Source organism: Mytilinidion resinicola (assembly GCF_010093595.1).
Source record: "Mytilinidion resinicola strain CBS 304.34 unplaced genomic scaffold BDZ99scaffold_2, whole genome shotgun sequence".
In the NCBI taxonomy this organism is placed as follows: Eukaryota; Fungi; Ascomycota; class Dothideomycetes; order Mytilinidiales; family Mytilinidiaceae; genus Mytilinidion; species Mytilinidion resinicola.
This window is the reverse complement of record NW_022985438.1, coordinates 2,895,317-2,918,717: the sequence shown is the minus strand read 5'-3', so window position 1 is coordinate 2,918,717 and position 23,401 is coordinate 2,895,317. Positions and strand designations below refer to the sequence as shown.

The following is a 23,401-nucleotide window of genomic DNA, read 5'->3' as shown; positions in this document are numbered from 1 at the left end:
AGATGCAGTATATTCTCCATATCGAAGCTGGCCGTCTTGGAGAATAATCTTCTTCCGCTGCAGTAGGCACCGAAGCAGCATCTCAGCAGCATCTCATGGCACATTTCCCAAGGGTAAAGCAGAGAGCAAAGGCGAGTGGAGATGTCGTATTAATATATATATCTAGGCTTCAGCGTAGCGCGACCACCTTGGTAAGCGTCAAAAAGCCGTTATACAAATCTCATTGACAACAGAAGTCATGGTCGTAATCTCCCTCCTACGCCGCAAGCCGTTTCCGATAGGAGCAGCTGGGGCCCTGCGCCATGACCTCCTGGAGGGTATCATCGGCCTCATCCCACCACTTATCCAGCTTCTTCAAGCCCCTCCGCGCCATGCCCGCATCGCGATTGCGGTACACGCTATCGATTTTCCGGACGTCCGTCTCGTCGTTCACCAGCCAGCGCTTCTGGTCGGCGAGAAACTCGTCGTAGGTGAGCTGGTCACCGTACTGCTTCCGCACGTTCTTTTCGAACAACGCTTGGGCTGTCTTCAAGAGTTGTACGCGCTCTTGGCGGGCTTTAACCTCGAGGGCGTCGCGCTTGTCTGGGAGGACTGTCTTTCCGTTAAACCACTCCAGTGATGCTGAGTCGCAGACGGACCGCAGGATGCTGTTGATGCCGGCGGTGCTGATGGAGCAGTAGCCAAGGCTTAGATATCGGAGTGTGCGGAGGGATTGTACCATGTTGGCAATCGAGAATGCGGAACGATCCGTGATCCAGTTATAACTGTATCGCGTTAGCTGAGATCCAGAACGAATTTTAGGTTTTACATACCGCATCCCAAGGTCCTCGGTCGCATAGCTGTGTCCAATCTCAAGCGTGGTGAGGGTGGGATGGCCAACTAGAGAAGAGCACAACGCCGTCGCTGCTTGGTCGCCCATCCCGACAGAAGCGAGAGTCAGTCTGGTTAATGTCTTGTTCTCCTTCAGGCCGTTAGAGAGAGCGACCACACCCGCGGAGCCAAGAGGATTGTTCGTGAGGTACAGTGACGTGATAGTACAAGAAGGCGATGAAAGGTACTCAGCAATGGCAGTAGCGCCGCGAACACTAATACCATTCATGTTGAGGTAGATATGGCGGAGGGCAAGAGGTGTCTCTGACTTGTGCGTGGCCAGGGCCGAGAATAATTCCGCAACGCCTGCATCACCAAGCTCGGTCTGATCTAGGTCCAAGGTCCGTAGGTTTTTGGTTTCGGTAATGAGACGATACACGTTCATCGCGGAGGAGGCCATCAATGGATTTCGCTTGAGCCAAATATTGGTGACTGTAGTTGAGCGCGTCCATTGGTCGACGAGTAGCTCGAATGACGGAGCATCGATACAATTACCGGCCAGATACCAAGTGTCCATCCTATTTGGGAACTCCTTGAGGAATTCAGCGATACAATATGCTCCATGTGGACCAATAATATTATTTCCCAAAAGAAAGTGAGTGATGAAGGTGTTTGTCCTGAGGCTATTCATCAGGTCGCCAATATTGGTGTGGCCGACTACCATTTTGCAGAGGTCCATACGATGGTCGGAGTAGACAACACCTTTCTGGAACTCGAGGGTCTGGGTATCGTAGAAGGGCTCATCCGCCTCGACTGCGTCCTCTATACCCCGGCTAGTCGAGTCTCTCAAGTGTGTGCCTCCGGACTGCAAGTGATCGAAAAATGGCTCCAAAGTCTCCTTTACTGCGATCTTGACCGGCATAGGCAAGCTAGAGACACCATTTAAAGAGAGTGGGTCCTCCTGCTCGTTCCAGGGACCTTGTCGTCGGATTCGATCTTCCCAGCTGCGGAGGCTGTTCCTGGCCGTGGCTTCCTCGATATCCCGCTTGCGTTGTTGCAAAATAGCTTTTCGAAGTTTGACAACGTCTGCTTCGTATTTGATGAGAGGGCCGAGGGAGTCGCTGGGCCCAGGGTAAAGAAGCTGGGCAATCAAAGCAGCCAGAGTGGCTCGCTCAGGGTCTGCAGACCTACGACGTGGTATATCCAGGATACTCTCGTCGATGACATGGGGATTTGGCAAAGTACCATCGGCGTTGGAAGCTTCCCCGAGGAGGAGTAGATTCTTCCTAATCTTGTCGGTCCACTCGTACGCTGAGCTTAAAAGACTCTCCCCAATCTTGCTGTCGTCGTGAGAGTGGACATTGGCATTTTGAAGAGACTGCGGGAAGTCTAAAACAGTGGCTGATGCCATATTGATGGGCTTCAGAGCAACAAGAGAGGAGAGCGTGTGGTGAAAAGCGTGCGGACGTGTGACTCGGTGCATATAAAGAGTTGTTGCAAAGTGACTCAGCCCCTCCTACTGACTTTATATATTCTACCGATACCGAGGCGAAGTGGTCAAAGCTTCGAAAACACCTTGGAAGTAGCCTTGCGGACTTTTACTGTGGATAGAGGGGTGTTTCTTGTTGCCTAATCTGATGTTGTATGGGCGGCGTAGGCCGAGCTGGAGGGACACCTGGGCACGTTACCGCGTTAATCCTCTCTTGGAGAATGGTACTGTAAGGTTTCATGTCCCATCGTCTCCTACTGCTACAAACATAACATATTCTTCAATTTTTCTGGCGTTTTAAAATCATCACCAGATATTTCTATCCTCAATACCTCTCCAAGCCCTGCCAGGAGTACCAGGTGAGGTGGTGGCTGGGGGTGGCGCAGTTCTGGAAGAGGTTAGCCCCGATATCCCCATTTCCTCAGCCCCAGGAAGCACTCGACGCCATCCTTTCTCTTCCTCCCTCGACGCGTCTTCCCTTCCTCTCTGTCCACTTCATCTCACATAACCACGAGCAAACTGATTGCCACATGCCCGCTGTTTGCCATGGCTTAGTAGGTCACTAGTTCTACCACTACCGACTTCTATTTTATTGCCTAAAGAGAATCTATAAATCCTTGAGTCGCCTAACCCACATCTTAATAGACTACTTCTCTCTTCATGAAATGGGGTCTTCATTCTCTAGGACTAGCATACAAAACAAACCCTTAGCAAGTGTCCAAAATGATTACGATAAGATCATCAGTGCCATGGACCGAGATGCGCGAACCACGGAGGTCGTAACTTCATCGACTTTCAACAGAGAGAAGACCGAGACCGAAAGGTGTACGCCAGTCAGCCATCGGGCAGATCAAAGTAAAGCGAGTTTCCTAGATCTTCCCCCGGAGATCCGAAATCACATCTACAGCCAACTCCTGATATCAGACGACTACATTCGCCCTACGACCAGCGTCCCATGCCTCCACCTTTTGAAAATCTGCAAACAGTTACATGATGAAGCCGCTTCCGTTTTCTACGCCGCCAACTCTTTCTACTGCCACTGGGAGACCAAAACAATCGCCTACGAGAATGCCCCCTTCGACGCTGTCAACTTCCCAAAAATAGCGGCACCTTGGCTAGAAGGTTTAATCTGGCCAGCCCCAAGATATCACGTCTATCTCACCAGAGTTGTTATTGATGCTCGTGTCGAGATCGTTGCCGTTGATTCTCTTGCAACTATATCTAATTCCCCGGGACAGCGAGAACGCACAGTCAGAACACTCGAAGTAGAGCTCAGAAAGAGATTTTCGAAGCTTCATATCGAACTAGCTGAGCTATGGGCTGCCAAGGACAGGCCATGGAGTGGATCACTCATTTGTGTTCGACCTCGGAAAGCTGCTTACATCTCGTCCTCTACATTTCTCAATGCCGTACTAGCATTCTCCGAAGCCGACGAGGAAGTTACCAAAGTCATTGTTCGTGGATATCAACAGCTTGGGTAATTCAGATCGGATTGCTGCAATCTATTCTAGAGCTACCATCATGGATTCGCCAGCAAAAGAACTTGATTATGTCATATAATTCACCTTCTCGGCCAAAACAAACTCCATGAATACCGCTAGAGGGCTCCCTTAACTCCATTAGTACCTGGATCCGCAGTCTCAACCGAACCCACGGGCTCACGACTACTCAGCCACATCATGTCTCCTGTTCTTGTTTCCGCCGATTCGACGTCTGCCAATAGGGGCACAAAGCGCAAGGCTAACGGAGACTCCAAACCATCCACGATGAAACACAACGTCAGGTCCGATCCTTCAGAAACCAATGCACACACCAACGAGACTGAAAGACCTCGGACGCTAAAACGACAAAGATTAGAAACAAACCCAGTCCGCCCAAATGCCCCAAAAGAAGACCAGGCCAGCCCCGTTTCTACCTCCGATGGACGTCATTCTCAAAAACACGATGCCAGCATGGGTGTGGCTGCCCCGCGAACTCCCCCCTGCCACCCGCGTCTCCCAGCCATAAATCCACGAGCCTGGTGGAGCAGGAATGCACAACGATACACCAATCTCGACCACCAGGACAAATTCAGGCTTGGGTGTCTCTTATACTACCCCATCTGCAAAATGGAAGACCTCGACGACGACCTACTCCGCATCCAGTACTTCGGAGACCCTAAGACATACCTTATCCCACGGTGGGCGCTGTCCTGTATGACGACGCAGAATCTGGATGGGAGGATCACGCAGCGCCTCTTTGCTCAGAAGGTCTGGGAGGAAGAGAAAGAAGGGACGCTGGAGAGCGTGGTGAAGAGGGTAATGGAGGTGAAGCAAAGGGATCATCAGTCACTAGCATTGAGTATAGTCGCAGGAGTAATTGGACTTACGGGATTCGTCCTAGCGGGTTGGCCTGGGGGATTGTAGTATGGCGAGTATTACCTCATTTCACTGTTCTTTGAGTAGTGCTCTGGCATGGCAGATCTGTACTGGCGAGAGGGATGAATTCCCAAAAACCTACACTTCACGTTCTTTGACGTATAATTCACCTCTTCAGTCAAAATCCCTCCCAAAGCGGCCCTTCTAAAGCCCTCACGGTCCCAATCACTCCCCATATCGACCATCGAATTGTGTCACCACCACCCACAACCCGTCACCCACTACCATCCCCATGCCGTCGCGAACCACCACCCCTCCCCCCTCACCACCATGCCACCCCCCGCCTCCCAATCCGCCACCCCGAAGCCATCTCAGTAAACATAGCACGCCGCTGCAAGGCCCTAAAAAGGAACGGCTTTTTCAGACCAAGCTGTCTGCTCCTGCACCCGATTCGTAGAGTCGAGGAGCTGGGCCCGAAAGCCAATGTCATCCGTATCCAGTACTACAGAGATCCCCACCACTACCGGATGCCAAGGGAAGGGTTGGTGTGTATGACGGTGCAGGACCTTGACGGGAAGTTGAGGCAGCGGTTTTTTGTGCAGAAGGTGCTGCGCCCGGCGTCGTGGGAGAGCGATGGTCAGGAAGATGCAGAGGAAGAGGGAGGGGATGAAGTGGAAGAGAAAAGGGAGGTTAGAGAGAAGGAGAAGGAGAAGAAGGAGAAGAAGGAGAAGAAGGAGAAGAAGGAGAAGAAGGAGAAAAGGGTTCTAGGACATGGGCTAGAGACGGCGAAGTGGGTAGCAGAGGGGGTAATGCGGCAGACGGAGAACGACGCGTTGAGGGTTGTGGCTGCAGTGGTGGCGTTTGCGGTGTTTGCAGTGGTTGGATGGCCTGGGGCCGGGGCACAAGGGGTATAAGGGGTTGAGTAGAGTCGGGGAGTGAGAGTCTTCGGTTAGATAGACGGGCTAATCTTGTAGAGTTTTGATTGCGGGCTGAGTGGCGGACTCCCAAGCGCCGTATATTCTGATTCGATAGTTCCTATCATCGGTCTGTCTACATCCGTGTACCGCTATGAAGAAATTGAAATGAAAAGCCGATCCTTCTTCTAGGAGAATAATGTCGCGACCTTACAACAAGAACCTGAATCCATTCTCCGACGCCTCTCCCGGAACCGCATTTATCGCACCCTCCACATGATGCCCACGATCCAGCTTCTTATTCAGCCTCACCAACATCAATCTCAGCACTGTCGCCATGATGATAGCAAGCACAGCTGTCGCACAATCCACCGACATCGGCACAACCAAATTCGGATGCGTAACCCCTTTCTGCTGCGGGTACATATAGCTCGCATAGATCGAGCTCGCGTTACTAACAGCATTGATCGCAGCTAGCGCTGCCGCGCGCTTGGCCGGGGGTCGAGGAATCGAGTTAGAAATCCATGCCAGTGCGACCACATAACCAGTATACACTCCAGGAACCATAAGCATCATTGATACGTAGCGAGGCGCCGTGGCCGTTGTCGCGGCGGCTAAGATGAAGGCCGCGACGCCGAGGCAGAGGGGGAGCACGATGTGGAAGTAGCGCTCGCCCGTTCGGTCTGCGTGCCATGCGTTTGCGAAGGTCGTGATGACGGCCAGGACGTACGGCGGGGCGGTGAGGAGGAGCGTGTTGACGTTGTTGTAACCGAGCGTTTTTACGACAGTCGGGAAGAAGTTCGTCACTGAGGCCGATGAGACGAAACCGAGGAGCATTATCATCAGGATCCATGTCTTGATATCCAAGAACGCGAGCTTCATGCCGTGGAAGAAGCTCTGCTGCTCGCTGTTCACCCAATCGTCTTCACCGATATCTTCTTGTAGGCGCCAGACGGCTAATTGCCGCTCCTCCTCCGTAAGCCAGGTGGTCGTTCGGGGGAAATTGGGTAAGATGAAGAACGAGGCGGCGGCGATGACGACAGTAATTACACCTTCTATTATGAACACCCAGCGCCTGATCAAATTAATCAGTGGCAGCCCACATATAGTGAGAGGCAAGAACTTACCAAGCACGAAGGCCTTTCGTTCCGTCCATGTTACTGGTTATACCGGCGGTAATTAGCCCTCCAAATGCTCCAGATACCAGACTTCCAGAATAAAGAATCGCGGTGCGTAGTCCTAGTTCTTTCCTGGTATACCAAGCGCTGAGGTAGAACAAACAGCCGGGCTACGTCCACATCAGTATCACCATTCATCTGAAGTTCTTACTATCCGTACTTACGAAATAAGCAGCCTCCACGAAACCGAGAAAGAAGCGAATGACAATCAAGCCTGCAAAGTTGTGACAGCCAGCCGTGGAACCCGAGATTATGCCCCATGCGACCATACAACTTGGTAAGTATATAGCAGGTTTTCCAATCTTATTTAAGAAGAGGTTCGAAGGAACTACGCCTGTTAGCAATTACCAGAAAAGTAATAGGTCTCGACCTACTCTGCATAAGGATATATCCCACAAACAAGATGCTGATAACAGTCTATCGCCAATTAGCACCAGCAACTCTAACAATCTTCCCCAAAACCCAGCATACCTGATACTGCGTACTACTCAAATCCAGCTCATCCTGCAACCCAGCAAGCCTCACAGCCGCGATATTGTTCCGATCCAGATAATTCATGATATACATCAGAATAATCATCGGCATCAACCTTATATCAATCTTCCGCTTCAACTTCAGCTCCGTCGCCTGGCGTACTTCGGGAGACATGGCGGCCACCAGCAACGGTGGCTCCATCTTGCTCGACGACGGCCCGCCGACATCGCGTTCATAGGTATCCGAGACACGCTCGGGAGTGAGCTTGTCGTCAATTCCCGTAATGTCCGTAGCCGTAGCCATTGCGATGACTATTTATCGTATGAAATGAAGCAGCTCGAAGAGCTGTAGGTGGAATTGGAAGTGGCGACACGGACAGAGAGGTATCAACCAAGCGCACCGAGATAAAAGATATAAAGCCAATGTAACAGGAGATAGCAGTACAACCACACAGTCCAATCCCTCAGCAAGCACGTATCTGGCAGAGGGACAAAGGCAGCTCTTTATCAACCCAGCTCGTGCCGATGATACGACACCTCGACAAACTCAACTGCCATCGTCACCGCCTGCGAGCCCCGCCGTCAATGGCGCCGGGAGGGGTGCGCAGGCGGGCGATCGTTAAGGTGCCCGACTTGGTTGCATCCACTCACGGATCATGGTTGGGCGATGGTGGCCAGAGGCGGCGAAGCGGGTGCAACCCCAGACTTTTTTTGGGGGGAGAAGTGCCGCGGCGCGCTACTACTCGCTGGCAGCTACCCCGGCTTCCGAGCGGGTTGGGGGTTTGGGGAAGGGGATCGGAGGGGCGGGCCGTGGTGCAGGATGGGGTGGTTGGGGGAACCAATTGGTGTTGCCCTTGGAGTCGCATGCACTTTGTGTTCAAGCACAAGCTAGTGATATCAATGTTTCTGAAGCCTCTTGTTGATGCTGAAGGAAAACATAACGTAGCGTTCGACGAGAGCCCGGGGATGATGCGGTGGCTGGGTTAAGCTCGCCTGCGTTACGTCAATTCCCCGCATATCATAGTCTTGGCCCGATGTGTCACGGGGCAGGTGTAGCCGGAACGACTTGCTAGTTTTGGGGAGGAGATTGTATGATCTTGGGTTTCCACGAATTGGAGGTTGGTAAGTTTCCATGGATCATTCGTGCCGAACCAAAAGCCGATCACGTTCAAATGCCGATAATACGGTAGAAAATCGGTTCGACATTATGGCCGTATCTCGAGAAGCATAAAGATGTCTATGAAAGTTTTCTTGGTGGAGCTTGATATTACGACTAGAGTAGAAACTCGAAATCTGGTGAGTGTTTACCCAAGCGACAGTGTGACAGGTGGTCGAACGAATCGATAGAAGGTGATACACAGCCGGCATTACAAACTACTCCTGAAAAGAACCCGCGCAGAACAGATAGCTAACCCTTCACAACCTAACATGCCTTCCATGAAACCCAAACCCAACCACACCCTCGACTTCCGCTCTTCCCACTTCCTTCATCGTCCTCGCATCCAAGCAAAGCAGGTAGCTCTTCCCCACATCCCCATCCAGCACCACACTAAGCAAAACTCCATCATCTTCTCTGGTCCCCTCCGGATCCGCAACGAATATCGGCTCGCCTGGCGTATGCGACCACTTCTCCCAGTACACCGCCTTTTGCGTCTGGAAATCAAACTTAACCAGCCCATCCGTCAAGGTGCTGCGCCCACGATTCGCAATACCGTACACATAGCGCGCCTCCTTCCCAAAATAAGACGGATTGATAATAGGCAGTTCCGCCCCAAGATCTTTCGGAGAATCAAGAACAAGTTTTGCCACTCGCGGCTCGTTTGAGGGCGTAGATGGGACGTCTGGGAGCACAAAGCGTGCAACTGACGGACGCACCACGTCTGGTGTTGGAACTGACATCAGACTCTTGTAGTAGAACGCGTGGAGGATGTCGAGGTTGTCGTGTTTCGTGAGATCGCATACGATTTCGGTCTTTGCGGGATCAGAGGGTGACGGTCGCTCCCACGCATTGATGGTGTGAAAGGAGAAAAACGGGTCGCTCTCGTATGTTGCTACTAGCCCCTTTCCGTTGCGGCGGTCGATCACGTACCATCTTGCCTTTTTGGTTGGATCGAACGGTGCAATTGATTCGAGGATGTTCTTGATTGCGAGTATCGAGAGGCCGGCTTTTGAGTAGTGGGCGCCCCAGATGCAGAGGATCACGTAGGATCCAGAGAGGAAGAGCGAGTGTAAGTATGCGGGTTTGTCGTGAATGGTAGCGAGAATTTCGGTCTGGCCAGTCGACGCTGAGGTGTGGAAGACTCGGTAAGTCGATTTCATGCCAATCTCGAGGTTGTAGTTGAAGATGTCCCCGGTTTCTGGATCGGCTTTGGCGTGCGCGGCGGACATTTGTCCTTTCAGCAAGGGATGTAACATTGTCTGTGTAGCCAAACCAATAGGTTCGAGTGTTTCCGGATCAATTTGCTGGAAGATGTTCGCATCAGTTTTGTTGTGGAGCGTCTTAATTCCACTGCTGTGGCTCCCAGTCGAAGGCTTCGAGTCTTTTTCAGAGGATTGGAACCCGGGTAGGTTGACTGACAGTGTCACACCAACATTTACAGAAGTTGGTCCTCGCGGGCTGGGAGATTTCGTAGCCGCCGAGACAACTGACGTGAAAGTTGATGTGACCTTTTGGAAGAAGCTTTCACACGGGTCGCGCTTTTGCCCGAACGTGAAATCCTTCAAATCTCCTGTCTCTCTGATTCTTTGCAGTATTTCATCAACTTCCAAACGAGAATTGTAAGTCACGCGAACAGGCGCGGCAATATCATCAGTAGCATCGATCTTGAATCGGTGAACTTGAGTGAAGCCGTCAAACCAGTGAGACATGATGACCGGTTTTCCATTCGGGCCGTTCTCTTCGTGTCCGCCAGGACCTGTCCGGTATAGGACACCAGCGGCGTACTTGGGAATCGAGCCGACTACGTTAAGCTCGACTGGAGTGCGTTGCTCGAAGTTGGGCTCAAACTATGTAGGTCAGCAATATGTCTCTTCCATGTGATAACGATGAAAAAGACTTAAGTTCAACATATTTTTCAAATGTAGAGTCGATAGGCAATTGTGATGTTGTATAATGAGATGACTTACTCCTTGCTCATGGCGCCAGGTAGCTGGTACGCCATTCTTTTCTTGTCCATTCAGTAATTGCGTCATGTTGTTGAGCTGGCTCTGAATTATCGGTAATTTGTGTAAACTCGAAGAGGATTTTCGCAAAGCTGTAGAGTAATGAGGAAGGTGATTCGAAGGTAGTACAATTTATGCTCGTATTTTGTTCGATTGATGTTAACCCAACTACTCAATCGAGGCCTCATTTAAGTACTCATTTTTACGACTAGGCATCGACCTTATGAATGTTACGCCCGAAAGACTTTGGCGTGAGCGCTCGAAGCTGACGACAATTACACCGATCGAGGGGTGATCTGATTGGTGAGGTCGGCTAGCTTGGCTTCGCCTACCCCTGTCTTACGGCCGTAGCCAGCACGTGATGTACCCACGACAGCCACCACATACTAAAAGCGACATACACGCGGAGGAAGGAAACGAGAAAGCAGGATCTTTGAATCCTTGGACTCCGTAGTTTTGTTCGAATGGCATGGTCCATGAGATCGAGCCCGAGAGCCGAGGCATTGAAGCCGATCACTGTTCAAACACTCTGGAAGCCTGAACCTGCGCGCACATGAGTATTCAGAAAGTAATGACGTCGATTTCCTGGGGTATGAATAATGGAGTGGAGTTTAGAAAGATAATTTGAGATTTTGTAGTTAGAGCGTTGAGTGACCATTCAGCGATGTATCATCTTCTCAGCCGTCACATGCGACTCCCTCGGCGCTTGGTAAGAAGAATTCATCGCGTTCCAAAATAGGTTGCAAGGGGTCGTGTGAGAAACTAGTTGCGCTTCAATCATTCGTCACCCGAAAGTCGTTGACATCGGCCCACAGCTGCCTACAAGGACCATCATGAATCGACTCAACCCAAAGGGAGCTCCGAAGCACATTCCTGACGCTGATCCAAGACGAGAGCTCCGGCTCTAGCTGAGAAAGCTCGGCGAGCTTGTACGTGAACCAAGCCCGCTCCGGAGTCCCCTGAGAGGCAATACCTCCAGTATAGAGCAGCCAGAGATCCAAGTAGGATAGTCTGTCACTGGCAGGAGCACCTTCGAGCGCTGATTTAAGCTTGCTAACAATGGTGGCAGACGATCCCGGCGCAAAGGGAGTGGCCCTTGTGAGAGACTTGATGCATAGCAAGGCCCCCAGGCGACATGCCTCCAGTGTGCCAGACTTATCGTACTCAGGGAGGTGAAGTAAGTCGTACTGGATCAAGACCGCGTCTTCGTCGAAAGCTCGCGGATGAATTGAGATCTCTGATCTATCGATAGCGTAATTCAAGGTCTCCATGAAGCGCGAGATATCAACGAAGATGTTGAGCAGTGGTAGGTCTAGATTGGTGAAAGCGAGAATATGCAGAAAGTCAGTGCTTGGTGGCGGTACTTCGATAGGCGGTAAGATCGAGGAGATTGCAGGTTGAGTTCTGGTCAACGGCTCCAAATATGGCATTGAAAGTGTATCGGTAGCCCCTTCGACGTCGGCTCTACAGTCATTTTTAGCAGAGCGTTTTCGGTCATGGCAACGGGAAGATTAGTCGTACCGACACAACTTATTTTGCAGTGATTCGGGGATCGCCGAGAGGCCTCCCTTGATTCGGATCATTTCTGCCATTCCCTTTAAGTGCATGCTCCATTCGTCTTTCTTACCGTACATCGTCTACAATCTTGTCAGCTTGTCAGCCGCAGACTACCGCGGATACGAAAGCTTACCGCCACCATTGCGAGACATGAGATCGCCCCGATCGTGGCATCAGAAACCTTTGAGAGGTCATTTAATCTTTGACTGAGAAGGCCAAAAAGCGGTCTTGTCAAGCCAGTCGGGTCATCGGATGCCGAGGCTTTTGATCCAGGAAGCGTTGTCAAGCCGAGTGCGGACACGTAGAGTAAGGCGCGGAAGAGAGCTTCATCGGTGAGAGCTAAAGGAAACCAAAACTTGTGTGCCGGATTGAATATCATGTTGTCCTGTAAGGGGTAAAGAACACGAGCTATCTGAGAAATATCTGGCCGATTGTTAGTACCAAATTCCGGTTACACTGAAGGAACTTGAGTCTCATACAAAAATTCATCAGTTTGTGGAAATAAGGCTTTATGGCAAACGGTAGTCCGCCTCCGTATAAAGAAGTAGCAGATCCTGGAGGATTCTTGGAAAATAAGGATTCCTTTAGCATTGCTCTATGATCCCTTTCTAGCACTGAAGCAACACCGGCTGACGAGGTGGGTGATTTGATCCGGGGCCTTTTCGCTTTCTCACGTGCTTCGGGGTCTCCATAGTAATCCTTCATGACGTGGCGTCGAACGAGCTTTTGTACCCCGGGGTCTCGTTTTCGAAGAGGCTCCGTAGCATCGACGAACAGCCAGTCTTGAGTTCGCCCGGGAGCTGCGCCTGGGGTGGTCTGCGGTCTAGGACGTTCTTCACGAACTCGTTTCGTAGCACTTTTGCTCAACAATGGCTTCGCAACAGGGATCGAAGCGTCGAATGATCTTCTTGATTTGCCAGCATGGAATTGATGTAGGCCATCCGCCGAGCCTTTAGGACCATGTTGCCACCCTTTATGCACGAGCACTAGAGGTCCCGGGGGGAGGATGATGGTTTGTTGGCTCATTTAAATGCTGTAGGAAGTTAATAGGAGGCATACGTTTCAGAGACTACGACCTCGTAATATGTGAAGGGGAATCTCGAGGGGTACCTTCTAACTAGACAATGGCAGAGTAGATGAATAAGCAGCTATTCTACTTTGAGTCTAGTTTGGTGTGCAGTCAGCCGAGGGCCTTCGACGACGCAGTACATATTACAACGAATCACTCTTTTAATGGGCTCAAAGACACGGTAGTATTAACGCCACGTTCTATAAGCAAGCATTCGCTAATTCTATCGCTACACGGACATTCTAATGCTTTTAGGCGAGACGCAGTCTACAGCTGGGGCCAGATTGCCGCATAGTCCTTTCCATCCAAGAAACGGTTCACATTTGATCCTACCAATTCCGCGTACTGGTAGATGAAACCATGGCCCGCGTGGGGATAGATTATCAACTGAGCATTCTCAATCTTGGTTACCAGCTCCCAGCTCCGGCTTGTCGGGACAAGCTCGTCATGGTCTGGTAGAATACGTGTAAGCAAAGGCAGACATAAGGATTGGTTATGGAGACTCACCCCCGTTCATCACGAGTACCGGCATCTTGAGTTCTCCCAGTCTGTCGAACGAGTTGCGCGGATTCGGCACGATCCAATCCTCGAGAAACGCAGCCAGCTGAACCTTTGCGCCCGTGTCGCGGTCAACGAGCTCTAGATTCTTGGGCTCATCCGCAACGTTGCGTTCGAGCACTCGCTTCCAGTAGGCTTCTGCAGCATCGCGTCCGATCTTGTCTTCGGGAAAGAAAGTGTATTCCAGCGTATACTTGACCTCTTCTGGAGTAACTGCGTCGTTGAGATTGATGATGTACTTGGGATCGGCCTGAACCTGCGGCCACACGATTTCGGTAACCGTTTCAGCAGTTGGGACAGACGCTGCGCTACCTGCGATGATGAGCTTGCGGATGAGCTCGGGTGCTGTCAATGCGACCATCTGAACTGCGCAGCCGCCCATGGAGAAGCCGAGGAGGTCGATTTGAGCCAGTCCTAGGGCCTTGACGAAAGCAATGAGGTCGTTCGCCCAGCCTTGGAAAGTGTTTGGGATTTCGCCAGTGCTTCTTCCAACTCCTGATTGATCGAAAACAATGACCGGGCGGTTCGCAGCAAGCGTGTTGATGAAGAGCGGGTCCCAGAAATCCATATTGGCGCGGTAGTGGATATGCGTCACGAGGGGAATGCCCGTAGACGCTCCGATTCTGCGATAGGCAAATTTGGTGCCATTGGCCGCCGTGACGTACTGAGTCTTTGCTGTTTGTGCAGTCGACATTGTTGATGGAGCTGGAGGAGGTATTCTTCTATGAACTGTCGAAATCTTAAGTGGCTGAGAGCAAGGAAGTATTTGAGATGAAGGCAGTGATGTGGTTGAGATGAAGACGAAATAATGCAGTGAGTACTCCTGTTCTTTATACAATTCCAAGCTCGCCCACAATAGATGGCAGGACAAGATTTCTTTGATGCATGGCGTGATTAGCCAGTCAAATCATCCACTGACTGTTTACCAGGACGAGCATTGCAGGCACCTTTGTGGATAGCGCGAGAGGTATCAGACAGTCATGCTCGTTATTAGCAACAATTGCAGAGCAATCTTTACCAAGAAGCTTTCTGTTAGGTACGCCTACAATTTGCGATTATATGACTATACAAGCTCGTTGTCCTGATTAGGTGATTCGGGCTGCATCCAGCTAGCGATACCCATGCCTTGAAAACGCCAAGAGGTATAGGTAGAGTTAGGGCTCCGTTAGCACCGTCATCAACTACACGAAGTTAGGCATCACTTCGATCCAGCGAGCACTGCACACTTCCAATTCACGACCCCGCAGCCCAGATTTTGCCAACCCAATATGCGCTGACACATGCCGCGTCATCGCAGCCTTTCGACGTCGGCAAGCTGACTTTTGTTGTTTAGTCAACGTGCGGCATGTTCATCCCCGCAATACTTTCAAGCTCCAACGATGCCGTCAACAATCCCGACGGGCCTTTCTTCTAGCAAATTATAGGGCCATGGAGCCGCTCAGTGCCGATCTGCAGTTCGAGAGACTAATCTGATGTTCAGAATGTCTTGAAGCAGCTGAAACACCCAAGCTGGGCATCTACAAGGACGCAAAAGTGATTCTTTTACCCCTGCCGTTGATACGCATCTGACATGCATACCTCAACACGCCCAATACGCTCTTCACATTCATATAAAATCTACTATTCTCTTCAGTCGAACCTCGAAATCATCCACCAACTCCCTCTCCATCTCCATCTCCATTCCCATCCCCAAGTATCACCACAGCCTCTCCAACCCAACCCCCAACCCCCCCAACCATGTCCAGCCCCAACACCGCCTGCTGCCGCCGGCCCCCCGTCGTCTCAGGCCCCTACACCCAACTCGGCGCCTACACCGCCCTCGGCGGCCTGAAAACCTACACGACCGGCCTGTCCACGGCCACCCACGGCATCCTCGTCATCTACGACATCTTCGGCTACTACCCGCAAACGCTGCAAGCCGCCGACATCCTCTCCGGCTCGGCCCCCGGCTCCACGTCCACGTCCACCCAGCACTACAAGATCTTCATGCCCGACTGGTTCGACGACGCCCCCGCCGACCTCGCCATGTACCCGCCCGTGACCCCCGAGCAGCACGCCTACATCACGGCCTTCATGACGGGCCCCGCGGCGCCCGCGGACACGCTGCCCAAGATCCCGGCGTACTTCGCGGCGATCAAGGAGGCGAACCCCCAGATCACGAGCTGGGGCGTCGTGGGGTACTGCTGGGGCGCGAAGATTGCGTCGTTGCTGGCGAATCCGGCGGCCGGGTTCAAGGCGGCGGCGATGCTGCATCCGAGTTTGATGGTGGTGGAGGATGCGGGGAAGGTGGAGGTGCCGCTGGTGGTGCTGCCGAGTGGGGACGAGAATGTTGAGGTGAGTTTTGACTTTTGAGCGATGAGTGATGTGTGGAGGCTGACGTGTGTGTGTGTAGCTCGTGAATGCGTTCAAGGCTGGGTTGACGGTTGAGAACTATGTCGAGACGTTTACGGATCAGGTCCATGGCTGGATGGCGTCGCGCGCGGACTTTGAAGATCCGAGGGCGAAGGCGGAGTATCTGCGTGGCTATGGGATCCTGCGGGATTTCTTTGGGAAGTATTTGTGAAGAAGGGGACTGTGAGTTGACTTGTTGAGTATTCGAGAGTTTGTAAGAGCTATGTTGGAATCAGATCGCTAAACAAAATGTGGAAACTGCATGAGCTGAGGATTCATCGACTTGTCTTTCAAACATGGTGCTATGCGACAACTCCCAAAATAGCGTCTATCTTTCCAATTCCCGATGCTTTAGTCCTTAGTCCAACACCCCTATGCAGTTCAGTCAAACAAATTCTATACACCTCACTCACCCTACGCAAACCCCGGCCCAGGCGGCATCTCCGTCCACCCTCCACTCGCCGCCCACTTCCCCGCCTTCGTATAATCCGCCGTGCGACTCCCACTCAGGAACCCAAACCTAAAATACTCCGGCAGCTCCCTATCATGCCTAACCCACGTAAACGAATTCTTCCCCCTATCCTCATACCCCCGAAATCGTTCAACATCATTAACCAGCACACTAAGCCCATCGTACAACCCAGGAAGCGGAAGCGTCCACTCAAACGTAATATTCGGCAACAAGCCCGACGAAACCGGGTTGTTATACACGATCGGCGGCAAGATGAGCGGCAGCAGCGAGCCGAGCGGCGCGTCGCCGCGCAGCTCGTCGGGCGTCTGCAGGATGCTGTCGAAGCCCCAGCGCGCGATGCCGTTGATGAACAGGCCGATGAGGATGCCCTGGAAGAGCAGGCTGGGGCGGTTCTGCATGGCGGTGCCGGGCACGAGGAGCAGCGCGAGGATGTAGTGGTGGATGCGCACGTTCATTTTGGGCACGGCGACCATGGCGAGGATGCAGGCGACGAAGATGCCGTAGACGGCGAGGTAGCGCGGCAGCCGGCCTTCGACGCGGATGGCCCAGGCTTGGCCGACGGCGATGAAGAAGAGGGACAAGACGATGATGATCAGGGCGGGGATGGCACCGGGTTGTTGTTGGATGTCGTGCGGTGTTAGGCGCTGAATTGGGATTCGGTCAAAGGTGTAGTTGTTTAACGCGCCGATCCAGCAGCCGCCGAGCCAGAGGATGGTCTTTTCGAATTGGGCGTGCAGCCCGAGTTGTTGGCGCCGCACGCAGTATTTGTAGACAACGAACATGCAGAATGATGCGGGGAGGAAACGGCCGAGCGCTATGCTGACGATGGAGTAGTAGTCGGTCAGGTTTGGCGGGTCTGATGCTAGGGCGACGTGGAAGAAGATGCCAGTGTATACGGAGGGAAGGAATACGGCTGGTGATGTTGTGAATAGAGATAGGAGAATGGTAAAGGTGAGAGAGACGCCGAGGAGGGGCCAACGGAGATCACGACACTTTGATGAAGTGCCTGATAGGAATGAAAAGGATTTAGGGAAGTAGGAATCGAAGCCTATGCTGGTGATACGGTTTTGCTTCACGCTGGGGAACTTGCTCTGCTCGCCAACGAGAGACACTACGCCGCATCCTCCATCTTGGTTGCTGATGAAGCCGGCATGTATTGCGGCGCCGCATATGAACGAGTCGCCGCGATAGAATGTGTGTTCAAGGTCTTTCTCTTTGTTTGTCGGCCCGCCGATTACAAGAGATCGATAGTTGACCTCCTGATCACCTACTGCGTGAGGATTGACTACTTCGACTCGTTTGCAATTCGCGGGGCACCGGAATGCCATAGTACTATTCTCGAACGGGCGGCAGAGATTGCCGTTCAATCCACAGCCGTTGCCATCATTCCTGTCACATGTATGAGCATACGTCTACGGCTGTAGGATAGTTAAGCTTACCAGAATCTATCAGTGCACGTAATCCTCACGGGAGAGCCATGCCCCGGTATATCACTCGCGAACGCAGACCTGTGTAGGACCAGCCCAAAACACAGCAGCCAGCACATGTAGAAGAATATCAACAACAAGACCTTGTGCTTCCGCTTCGGAAAGTAGTTATTTACGAATTGGACGGGCGCGTATTGTACAGTGGGGAAGTAGGGCTGTATTTTCCACGGCCGCGGCGGCTGGGGCCCCTTTGCCCATCTTGATATCGCCCGTGAAGTCCGCTGAACCCGTGTAGGTATATATTTGAGCATCGGCGAGGGCTGGCGGTACGGATAGTTCTCGTCGTCGGAGGCTTCGGCTCCATCTATGAGCACCGCATCCTCCCCGATTGTGATGGTTCCGTCGGAACTCACGCTGGTCGCATCGTCGCGGTAAGCGCGGGGAGGAGCTGCTTCGTCGTCTGAAGGCTCCATGGCGGATATATCTTGTAGTTCGTGATGCGAGGCTTCCGGAGACACTTTGAAGGGGTCCAATGGGTCGTTGGCGCGCAGCACTCAATAGCAATGGGGATGAGGATAGAAACGAGAGCGGCGTAGCTATACAGAAACCGACAAGAAACGATAGGTATGTATGATGTACACGAATCCAACGTCAAAAGGGACAGTGTTGTTCATGCAGAGGAAACCATGGTGGACAGGTGCTCGGCCCACCACCTGCGTTAGCGTCGCATCGCCGGACCCTTCGGCACAGGCGCCATACCGGCATGGCGGTTTGGTTTCTCTCACGGTCGATTTCGTTGGAAGGTCCTTTGTTTGTGTAATGGCGCTTAGCGTGTATCTACACATTCCGTCCAGGCGCTCCTGGACACTTGAAGTAGGCGTTGAGTTCGAATCCGTGTGTAGAGGGGTCCTGTAGGTACGATACCAACCCGCGGCGCGTCCTGGATTAGTTAGTGTCATTGAATAGGCCTGCTTATCAATGCAAGGTAGCTAGTTATCGCGAAGTGTACTGTGGAGGGCGCGGACAAGATGCGGACTAGACTCCAAATAAACACTTCCTCATCTATTCTCTATATGTTGCTATAGATCTTATTAGAATCTATAGATACGTCAACCGCCGATATGACTTCTAATAATGCGAATGTTGCCTCCGCGGCACTGCCAGATCCCGTTGATCTCACCCACCATCTCTCGAGGAGTACCAAAAAGCGGGAAGCCTCCTCCGTAAAGTCATTTTACAAGTACTTCGCAATACCTGGAATTGGACAGCTGGCTGGAGGTTAGAATAAGAGGACTTCGCCCTCCTCCCAATCTCTAATCTCCAATATGGATGCTGACATCTGTACTAGGACTTCCGAACGCCGGTTACTTCCCGTACGACACCCTCGAAGCCAAAGTCGCACTCCCAAACAGATTCAAACCCACGCCAATCAAGCCAATTGACCCTCCCACATCAGAGCTAGCTTCTGCTAGAATCTCAGACTCGCCAGCTTCGACACGAGTCGTCGTCCCCCACGACGCGGGCATCGTCGACCCTCTGCGGACCATTGATCTCACAACAGCGTTGCAATATGGCACTGCTCAAGGCTACCCCTCGCTATATTACTTCGTCCGGAAGTTCACCCTGGAAAATTTACACCCGACGATTCCGTACAAAGGCGGTGCCGAGATAATCTTGACATGCGGGGCTACCGATGGCTTTTCGAAAGCGATCCAGGCTCTTTCTAATGAATGGAGTGAGGGCCACGATCCGATTGATGAGAAGCCAGCTATGCTAGTCGAGGAATACTGCTACATGAACGCGATCCAGACGGCCAGGCCTCGAGGCATCAGCATTGCCCCTGTGAAAATCGACGACGAGGGCATGATGGCTAGCGGAAAAGGAGGACTCGAGGATGTGCTGGAGAACTGGGACTTCTCAAAGGGTAGACGGCCGCACCTGATGTATACAGTAACGTAGGTGGCCCAATTCAGACCTCACCGTAGTAATCCCCAACACTGACCTGCTCTTTCTCTCCTAGCATCGGCCAGAACCCCACGAGTGGCACCCTCAGCGTCGCCCGGCGCAAAGAAATCTACGCCCTCTGCGTGAAATACGACGTCATAATCATCGAAGACGACCCATACTGGTACCTGCAATTCCCCTCCGCCGTCTCCGACACCACCCCTCCGCCGCCTGCCCCCGCCAAATCCTCCGGCTTCCCCTTCCTCGACTCCCTCATCCCCTCCTACCTCTCCATCGACTACCAAGGCCGCGTCGTGCGCCTCGACACCTTCTCCAAAACCGTCGCGCCGGGCTGCCGCCTCGGCTGGATCACGGCGCAGCCCGTCCTGGTCGAGCGCATCCTGCGCATCACCGAGACCAGCACCCAACAACCCTCCGGCTTCGTGCAGGCCATGATCGCCGAACTGATCATGGGCCCGCAGAGCCGCAGCGACGGCGGCCGCGGCGGCGCCGCCGACGGCAGCGGCTGGAAGGTCGACGGGTGGGTGCGCTGGCTCGAGGGCCTGCGAGGCAACTACGAGCGCCGCATGAACGCGATGTGCGACATCATGGACGGCGGGAAGACGCTCGTGAAGGCGGGGCGGCGGGGGTCGCTGTCAGCGGTAGCGGACGACGAGTGGGCGGTGGTTGAGAAGACGAAGATCTACGACTTTGTGAGGCCGCTGGGCGGCATGTTTGTGTGGGTGCGGTTCGATTTCACGACGCATCCGCTACGGAAGAGCGTGCCGCTCGCAAGGCTGTCGGCGGCGCTGTGGGTGTTTTGGACGACGAACCCGTATAAGGTGCTGGCGGCCCCGGGGAGTATTTTCGCGCCGACGGAGGAAATTAGAGATGGGGATGCGTGGGAGTGCTTTCGGTTGTGCTTTGCGGCGGTCGATGATGATGTGCTGGAGGATATTAGCCATCGGTTTGTGGATGGCGCGCAGGCGTTTTGGCGGATTAAGAAGAAGGAGAAGATTGATGAGTTGTTGGAAGACGATGCGCCGCCTGCGATGCTAGCGGGTGAGGGGAATAACGCTGGGTTGGCTATGTTGACTGGGTTTTGCTAGAGGTGGATTCTGGAACACGGCATATATGGGCTACCACGGCGTCACGTTTGATGACACGGTGTAAGCACACTTTGATGAGATTGGATAGATGCGATAAGGTAACGATTATGAAGCATAAATGAAAGCTACTAAGCTTGGAATATATTTTTGGGAGTGGATATCGAGGCACATGAGATATCAGTGGCTGAGATTATCGAATTCTCGGATCGAATGAATTCAATATCACGTGAAGAGCAACATGGATAACCTCTTCGAGATTCATTGTACCAAGGGAGTTACGCTCCCAATACACTGAAATCCCAGGACTTGTAGAAACGCTTGCACTATCATAAGAGCTATGGGAGAATTACTCCAAAACACCGCCCAATGCTATGCCGGTCATATCCAAATCAACGTACTTGGTAGTACAGTACAACGCTTCCCAAAACTCAATCATCATCCGAATCAACCATCATGCTCTCCCCCGCACCCGTCACATCACCCTCACTCAGCCTCCCCCTAGGCCTCCTCCTCGCCTTCCCATTAGCAGTCTCTCCTTTCCGCTCCCCGATCCTCCGCTCAAATTCCTCTTCCTCACTGCCATCCATCAAAGGAACAGCCTCGTTAACCTCCAACGCCTTGCCTAGTAGATCTGTCGCGATCGGATCCTGCGGACTGACAGCCAGCGCCTCGTGCAGTGCAATGACGGCTTGCCAGCTGTCGCCCATCTCCAACAGCACTAGCCCTTTAGCGCAGAAAACACCAGCATCTTTCCCACCAGACCGGAGGACGTCATCGAAAGAAGCGAGCGCTTCGGGAAATTGACCTGTCCTCCGCAGAGCATGGCCTAGATTTGCACGCGTAGCAAGCCAAGCCCTAGGATCAGACCCTACCTCCGTCGCCAGCGTGAGCGCGAGCTTGAAGAGCGCTATGGCGTTCTGCAGGTTGTCTTCGTGGTACAGAACTACGCCTAGTTCGTTAAGTAGTAGCGGGTCAGTCTTGCATAGGGCGTACGCCGTGTTAAGGTACTCGTGTGCTAGTGGCATGTTGTTCAATTGCAAATTCTGCATACCCAGGAATAGCTGTGGAAGATGCGTTCCTTGGAAGAGGCGCGCGGCGGTCGAATAGGCTGATATGGCCTGGTCGTGCTCGCCTTCTGCAGCGAAGGTGTGCGCGAAACCAATCCAGGCGGGGCCGAAGTGGGGATCCATCATTGAGGCTTTGGAGAAGAATCGGCGTGCTTCGGCGATGCGGTTAATTGTGAGGTAGTATACGCCGATGGCGAGCCAGGCACAAGGCTCTTCGGGGTGGTTGTCTGCGAGGTCGTGGGCGAGGAGGAAGAGCGCGTTTCTCTCGTTGAGTTCATGTAGACATGCAAGATGGATTGGGAAAGTGTTGAAGTTGTACCGGTCCTTCTCTAGAACAGACGAAGTGAGGGCGAGTGCTTCCTTGAAGCGGCATTGAGTGAACAGCAGTTCGGCTTTGGAGAGGAGGATATCTGGGTTTTCCCCGAGGTTGTAGTGGGTAGACAAGGTCTCTGTCGCCACGGTAAATTCCTCAGGATGCTCGTACTTGGATAACCTGGTAATGTAAAGCATTCTCACAAACTCCGCAGCTTCTTGGGAAGTCGAGTTGTTGTCTGCCGTAATAGTGTCGAAATTCAACGATTCCAAAAACTTCCACTCCTCGCTCGGGGACATGAGGGAGTTCTTCATGAGCTGGTCGAACGCTTCGAAGCACTGGACGTCTATCCGAACGGCATCTTTGTAGCAATCTTTGGCTCGATCAAAGGCATTCTGTTTGGCGTAACAGACTCCCCTCAGGTAACACATGGCGGCCTCGAACCGTATATTTGCGATATCCTCTTTATCCCTCTCTTCGCTGCGGTCCACTCTGTCGCTCCTAGCTCCCAGCTTAGAGTGTTTCCGGCCATCGACATGCTGGAGTTTCCTCCTGGCACTTCCAGGCGCACTTATGAGATGTACCGGGTTCTTGTCGCCCAAAATGTTTAACGCTTCGTCAAACTTTCCTTGTTTTACACAGCAATGCGCGGCCAGATATTTACACGAGGGGTTGGTTGCAATGAGGTCTTGTCGAGAGAGGAAGCTCAGGGCGCGGGTGTAATTGCCGGTCGAGAAGTGAACTTGAGCGAGCCAAAATCCATCTTTGTCATTATCTTGGGCATAGTCAGTAGATGCTATTGCGTGAGTGCAAAGACGTACTCGTTAAAGCCAGTAATTTGTCCCCAATAAATATAGCGGAGTCGTACTGGTGTTTATTCAAGGCATCTTGCCGCCACTCGCGGAGGAATTTCTCCATCTCGATCTGCGAAAGATGTGAGGGGAAAGAAAGCTAGAAGAGGAAGAAGTGAACGTAACCATAGGGGATTGTAAAGCCATATGGCAGGCGTCAGGAGCCTCCGAATCTATGTATTCAGTCGCGCTTCACCCTCGTAAACAACGTGAAAGATCCCAGCGCGAGATCCGCACGTGCCTCAGACCCTTAGCGCGGC

General features: G+C 52.5%; 11 protein-coding genes across 11 annotated transcripts; 4 read left to right on the top strand and 7 right to left on the bottom strand.

Moving 5' to 3' along the window:
* Positions 1-129: 129 nt before the first annotated feature.
* Positions 130-2,221, bottom strand: BDZ99DRAFT_434105 (RNI-like protein; the record flags this gene model as incomplete). The annotated part of the gene is made up of 2 exons (XM_033717425.1): positions 130-764; positions 813-2,221. The coding sequence occupies 2 exons, from the start codon at positions 2,219-2,221 to the stop codon at positions 257-259; spliced, it is 1,917 nt and encodes a 638-aa protein (XP_033583619.1). The 3' UTR covers positions 130-256.
* An 827-nt stretch (positions 2,222-3,048) lies between these two features.
* Positions 3,049-3,780, top strand: BDZ99DRAFT_543350 (uncharacterized protein; the record flags this gene model as incomplete). The annotated part of the gene is made up of 1 exon (XM_033726784.1): positions 3,049-3,780. The coding sequence occupies one exon, from the start codon at positions 3,049-3,051 to the stop codon at positions 3,778-3,780; it is 732 nt and encodes a 243-aa protein (XP_033583618.1).
* Positions 3,781-3,978: 198 nt separating this feature from the next.
* BDZ99DRAFT_543346 (uncharacterized protein) lies at positions 3,979-5,675 on the top strand (the record flags this gene model as incomplete). The annotated part of the gene is made up of 2 exons (XM_033726783.1): positions 3,979-4,703; positions 4,835-5,675. 2 exons carry the CDS (start codon positions 3,979-3,981, stop codon positions 5,568-5,570), a joined length of 1,461 nt encoding a protein of 486 aa, XP_033583617.1. The 3' UTR covers positions 5,571-5,675.
* A 105-nt stretch (positions 5,676-5,780) lies between these two features.
* BDZ99DRAFT_376176 (pantothenate transporter liz1) lies at positions 5,781-7,423 on the bottom strand (the record flags this gene model as incomplete). Its single annotated transcript, XM_033715014.1, has 5 exons — positions 5,781-6,645; positions 6,698-6,858; positions 6,913-7,076; positions 7,123-7,165; positions 7,220-7,423. 5 exons carry the CDS (start codon positions 7,421-7,423, stop codon positions 5,781-5,783), a joined length of 1,437 nt encoding a protein of 478 aa, XP_033583616.1.
* A 1,039-nt stretch (positions 7,424-8,462) lies between these two features.
* Positions 8,463-10,491, bottom strand: BDZ99DRAFT_566455 (uncharacterized protein). Its single transcript, XM_033727583.1, has 2 exons — positions 10,348-10,491; positions 8,463-10,227 (listed from the first exon to the last, which is right to left on the bottom strand). Exons 1-2 carry the CDS (start codon positions 10,411-10,413, stop codon positions 8,638-8,640), a joined length of 1,656 nt encoding a protein of 551 aa, XP_033583615.1. The 5' UTR covers positions 10,414-10,491; the 3' UTR covers positions 8,463-8,637.
* Positions 10,492-11,156: 665 nt separating this feature from the next.
* Positions 11,157-12,966, bottom strand: BDZ99DRAFT_515230 (uncharacterized protein; the record flags this gene model as incomplete). The annotated part of the gene is made up of 4 exons (XM_033724951.1): positions 11,157-11,847; positions 11,905-12,020; positions 12,074-12,363; positions 12,420-12,966. 4 exons carry the CDS (start codon positions 12,964-12,966, stop codon positions 11,157-11,159), a joined length of 1,644 nt encoding a protein of 547 aa, XP_033583614.1.
* A 199-nt stretch (positions 12,967-13,165) lies between these two features.
* BDZ99DRAFT_458491 (alpha/beta-hydrolase) lies at positions 13,166-14,623 on the bottom strand. The gene is made up of 2 exons (XM_033718926.1): positions 14,497-14,623; positions 13,166-14,380 (listed from the first exon to the last, which is right to left on the bottom strand). The coding sequence occupies exon 2, from the start codon at positions 14,259-14,261 to the stop codon at positions 13,503-13,505; it is 759 nt and encodes a 252-aa protein (XP_033583613.1). The 5' UTR covers positions 14,262-14,380; positions 14,497-14,623; the 3' UTR covers positions 13,166-13,502.
* Positions 14,624-15,304: 681 nt separating this feature from the next.
* BDZ99DRAFT_485188 (dienelactone hydrolase family protein) lies at positions 15,305-16,130 on the top strand (the record flags this gene model as incomplete). The annotated part of the gene is made up of 2 exons (XM_033722692.1): positions 15,305-15,901; positions 15,960-16,130. 2 exons carry the CDS (start codon positions 15,305-15,307, stop codon positions 16,128-16,130), a joined length of 768 nt encoding a protein of 255 aa, XP_033583612.1.
* An 8-nt stretch (positions 16,131-16,138) lies between these two features.
* BDZ99DRAFT_434093 (uncharacterized protein) lies at positions 16,139-18,508 on the bottom strand. Its single transcript, XM_033717424.1, has 2 exons — positions 17,870-18,508; positions 16,139-17,819 (listed from the first exon to the last, which is right to left on the bottom strand). Exons 1-2 carry the CDS (start codon positions 18,328-18,330, stop codon positions 16,373-16,375), a joined length of 1,908 nt encoding a protein of 635 aa, XP_033583611.1. The 5' UTR covers positions 18,331-18,508; the 3' UTR covers positions 16,139-16,372.
* Positions 18,509-18,978: 470 nt separating this feature from the next.
* BDZ99DRAFT_434092 (aromatic amino acid aminotransferase 1) lies at positions 18,979-21,214 on the top strand (the record flags this gene model as incomplete). Its single annotated transcript, XM_033717423.1, has 3 exons — positions 18,979-19,135; positions 19,206-19,812; positions 19,878-21,214. The coding sequence occupies 3 exons, from the start codon at positions 18,979-18,981 to the stop codon at positions 20,908-20,910; spliced, it is 1,797 nt and encodes a 598-aa protein (XP_033583610.1). The 3' UTR covers positions 20,911-21,214.
* Positions 21,095-23,326, bottom strand: BDZ99DRAFT_458487 (anaphase-promoting complex subunit cut9). Its single transcript, XM_033718925.1, has 2 exons — positions 23,112-23,326; positions 21,095-23,065 (listed from the first exon to the last, which is right to left on the bottom strand). Exons 1-2 carry the CDS (start codon positions 23,206-23,208, stop codon positions 21,339-21,341), a joined length of 1,824 nt encoding a protein of 607 aa, XP_033583609.1. The 5' UTR covers positions 23,209-23,326; the 3' UTR covers positions 21,095-21,338.
* Between the last annotated feature and the right edge of the window lie 75 nt (positions 23,327-23,401).

What these genes read in the sequence shown, in the direction of transcription:
- BDZ99DRAFT_566455 (XM_033727583.1), bottom strand. Translation starts at nt 10,413, where the DNA reads ATGACGCAATTACTGAATGGACAAGAAAAGAATGGCGTACCAGCTACC. An exon ending in CCTGGCGCCATGAGCAAGGA is followed by an intron (nt 10,228 to 10,347) that starts GTAAGTCATCTC and finishes TGACCTACATAG; the next exon opens with TTTGAGCCCAACTTCGAGCA.
- BDZ99DRAFT_434093 (XM_033717424.1), bottom strand. Translation starts at nt 18,330, where the DNA reads ATGGAGCCTTCAGACGACGAAGCAGCTCCTCCCCGCGCTTACCGCGAC. An exon ending in ACGTGCACTGATAGATTCTG is followed by an intron (nt 17,820 to 17,869) that starts GTAAGCTTAACT and finishes TACATGTGACAG; the next exon opens with GAATGATGGCAACGGCTGTG.
- BDZ99DRAFT_458491 (XM_033718926.1), bottom strand. Translation starts at nt 14,261, where the DNA reads ATGTCGACTGCACAAACAGCAAAGACTCAGTACGTCACGGCGGCCAAT.
- BDZ99DRAFT_458487 (XM_033718925.1), bottom strand. Translation starts at nt 23,208, where the DNA reads ATGGAGAAATTCCTCCGCGAGTGGCGGCAAGATGCCTTGAATAAACAC. An exon ending in CAAATTACTGGCTTTAACGA is followed by an intron (nt 23,066 to 23,111) that starts GTACGTCTTTGC and finishes ACTATGCCCAAG; the next exon opens with ATAATGACAAAGATGGATTT.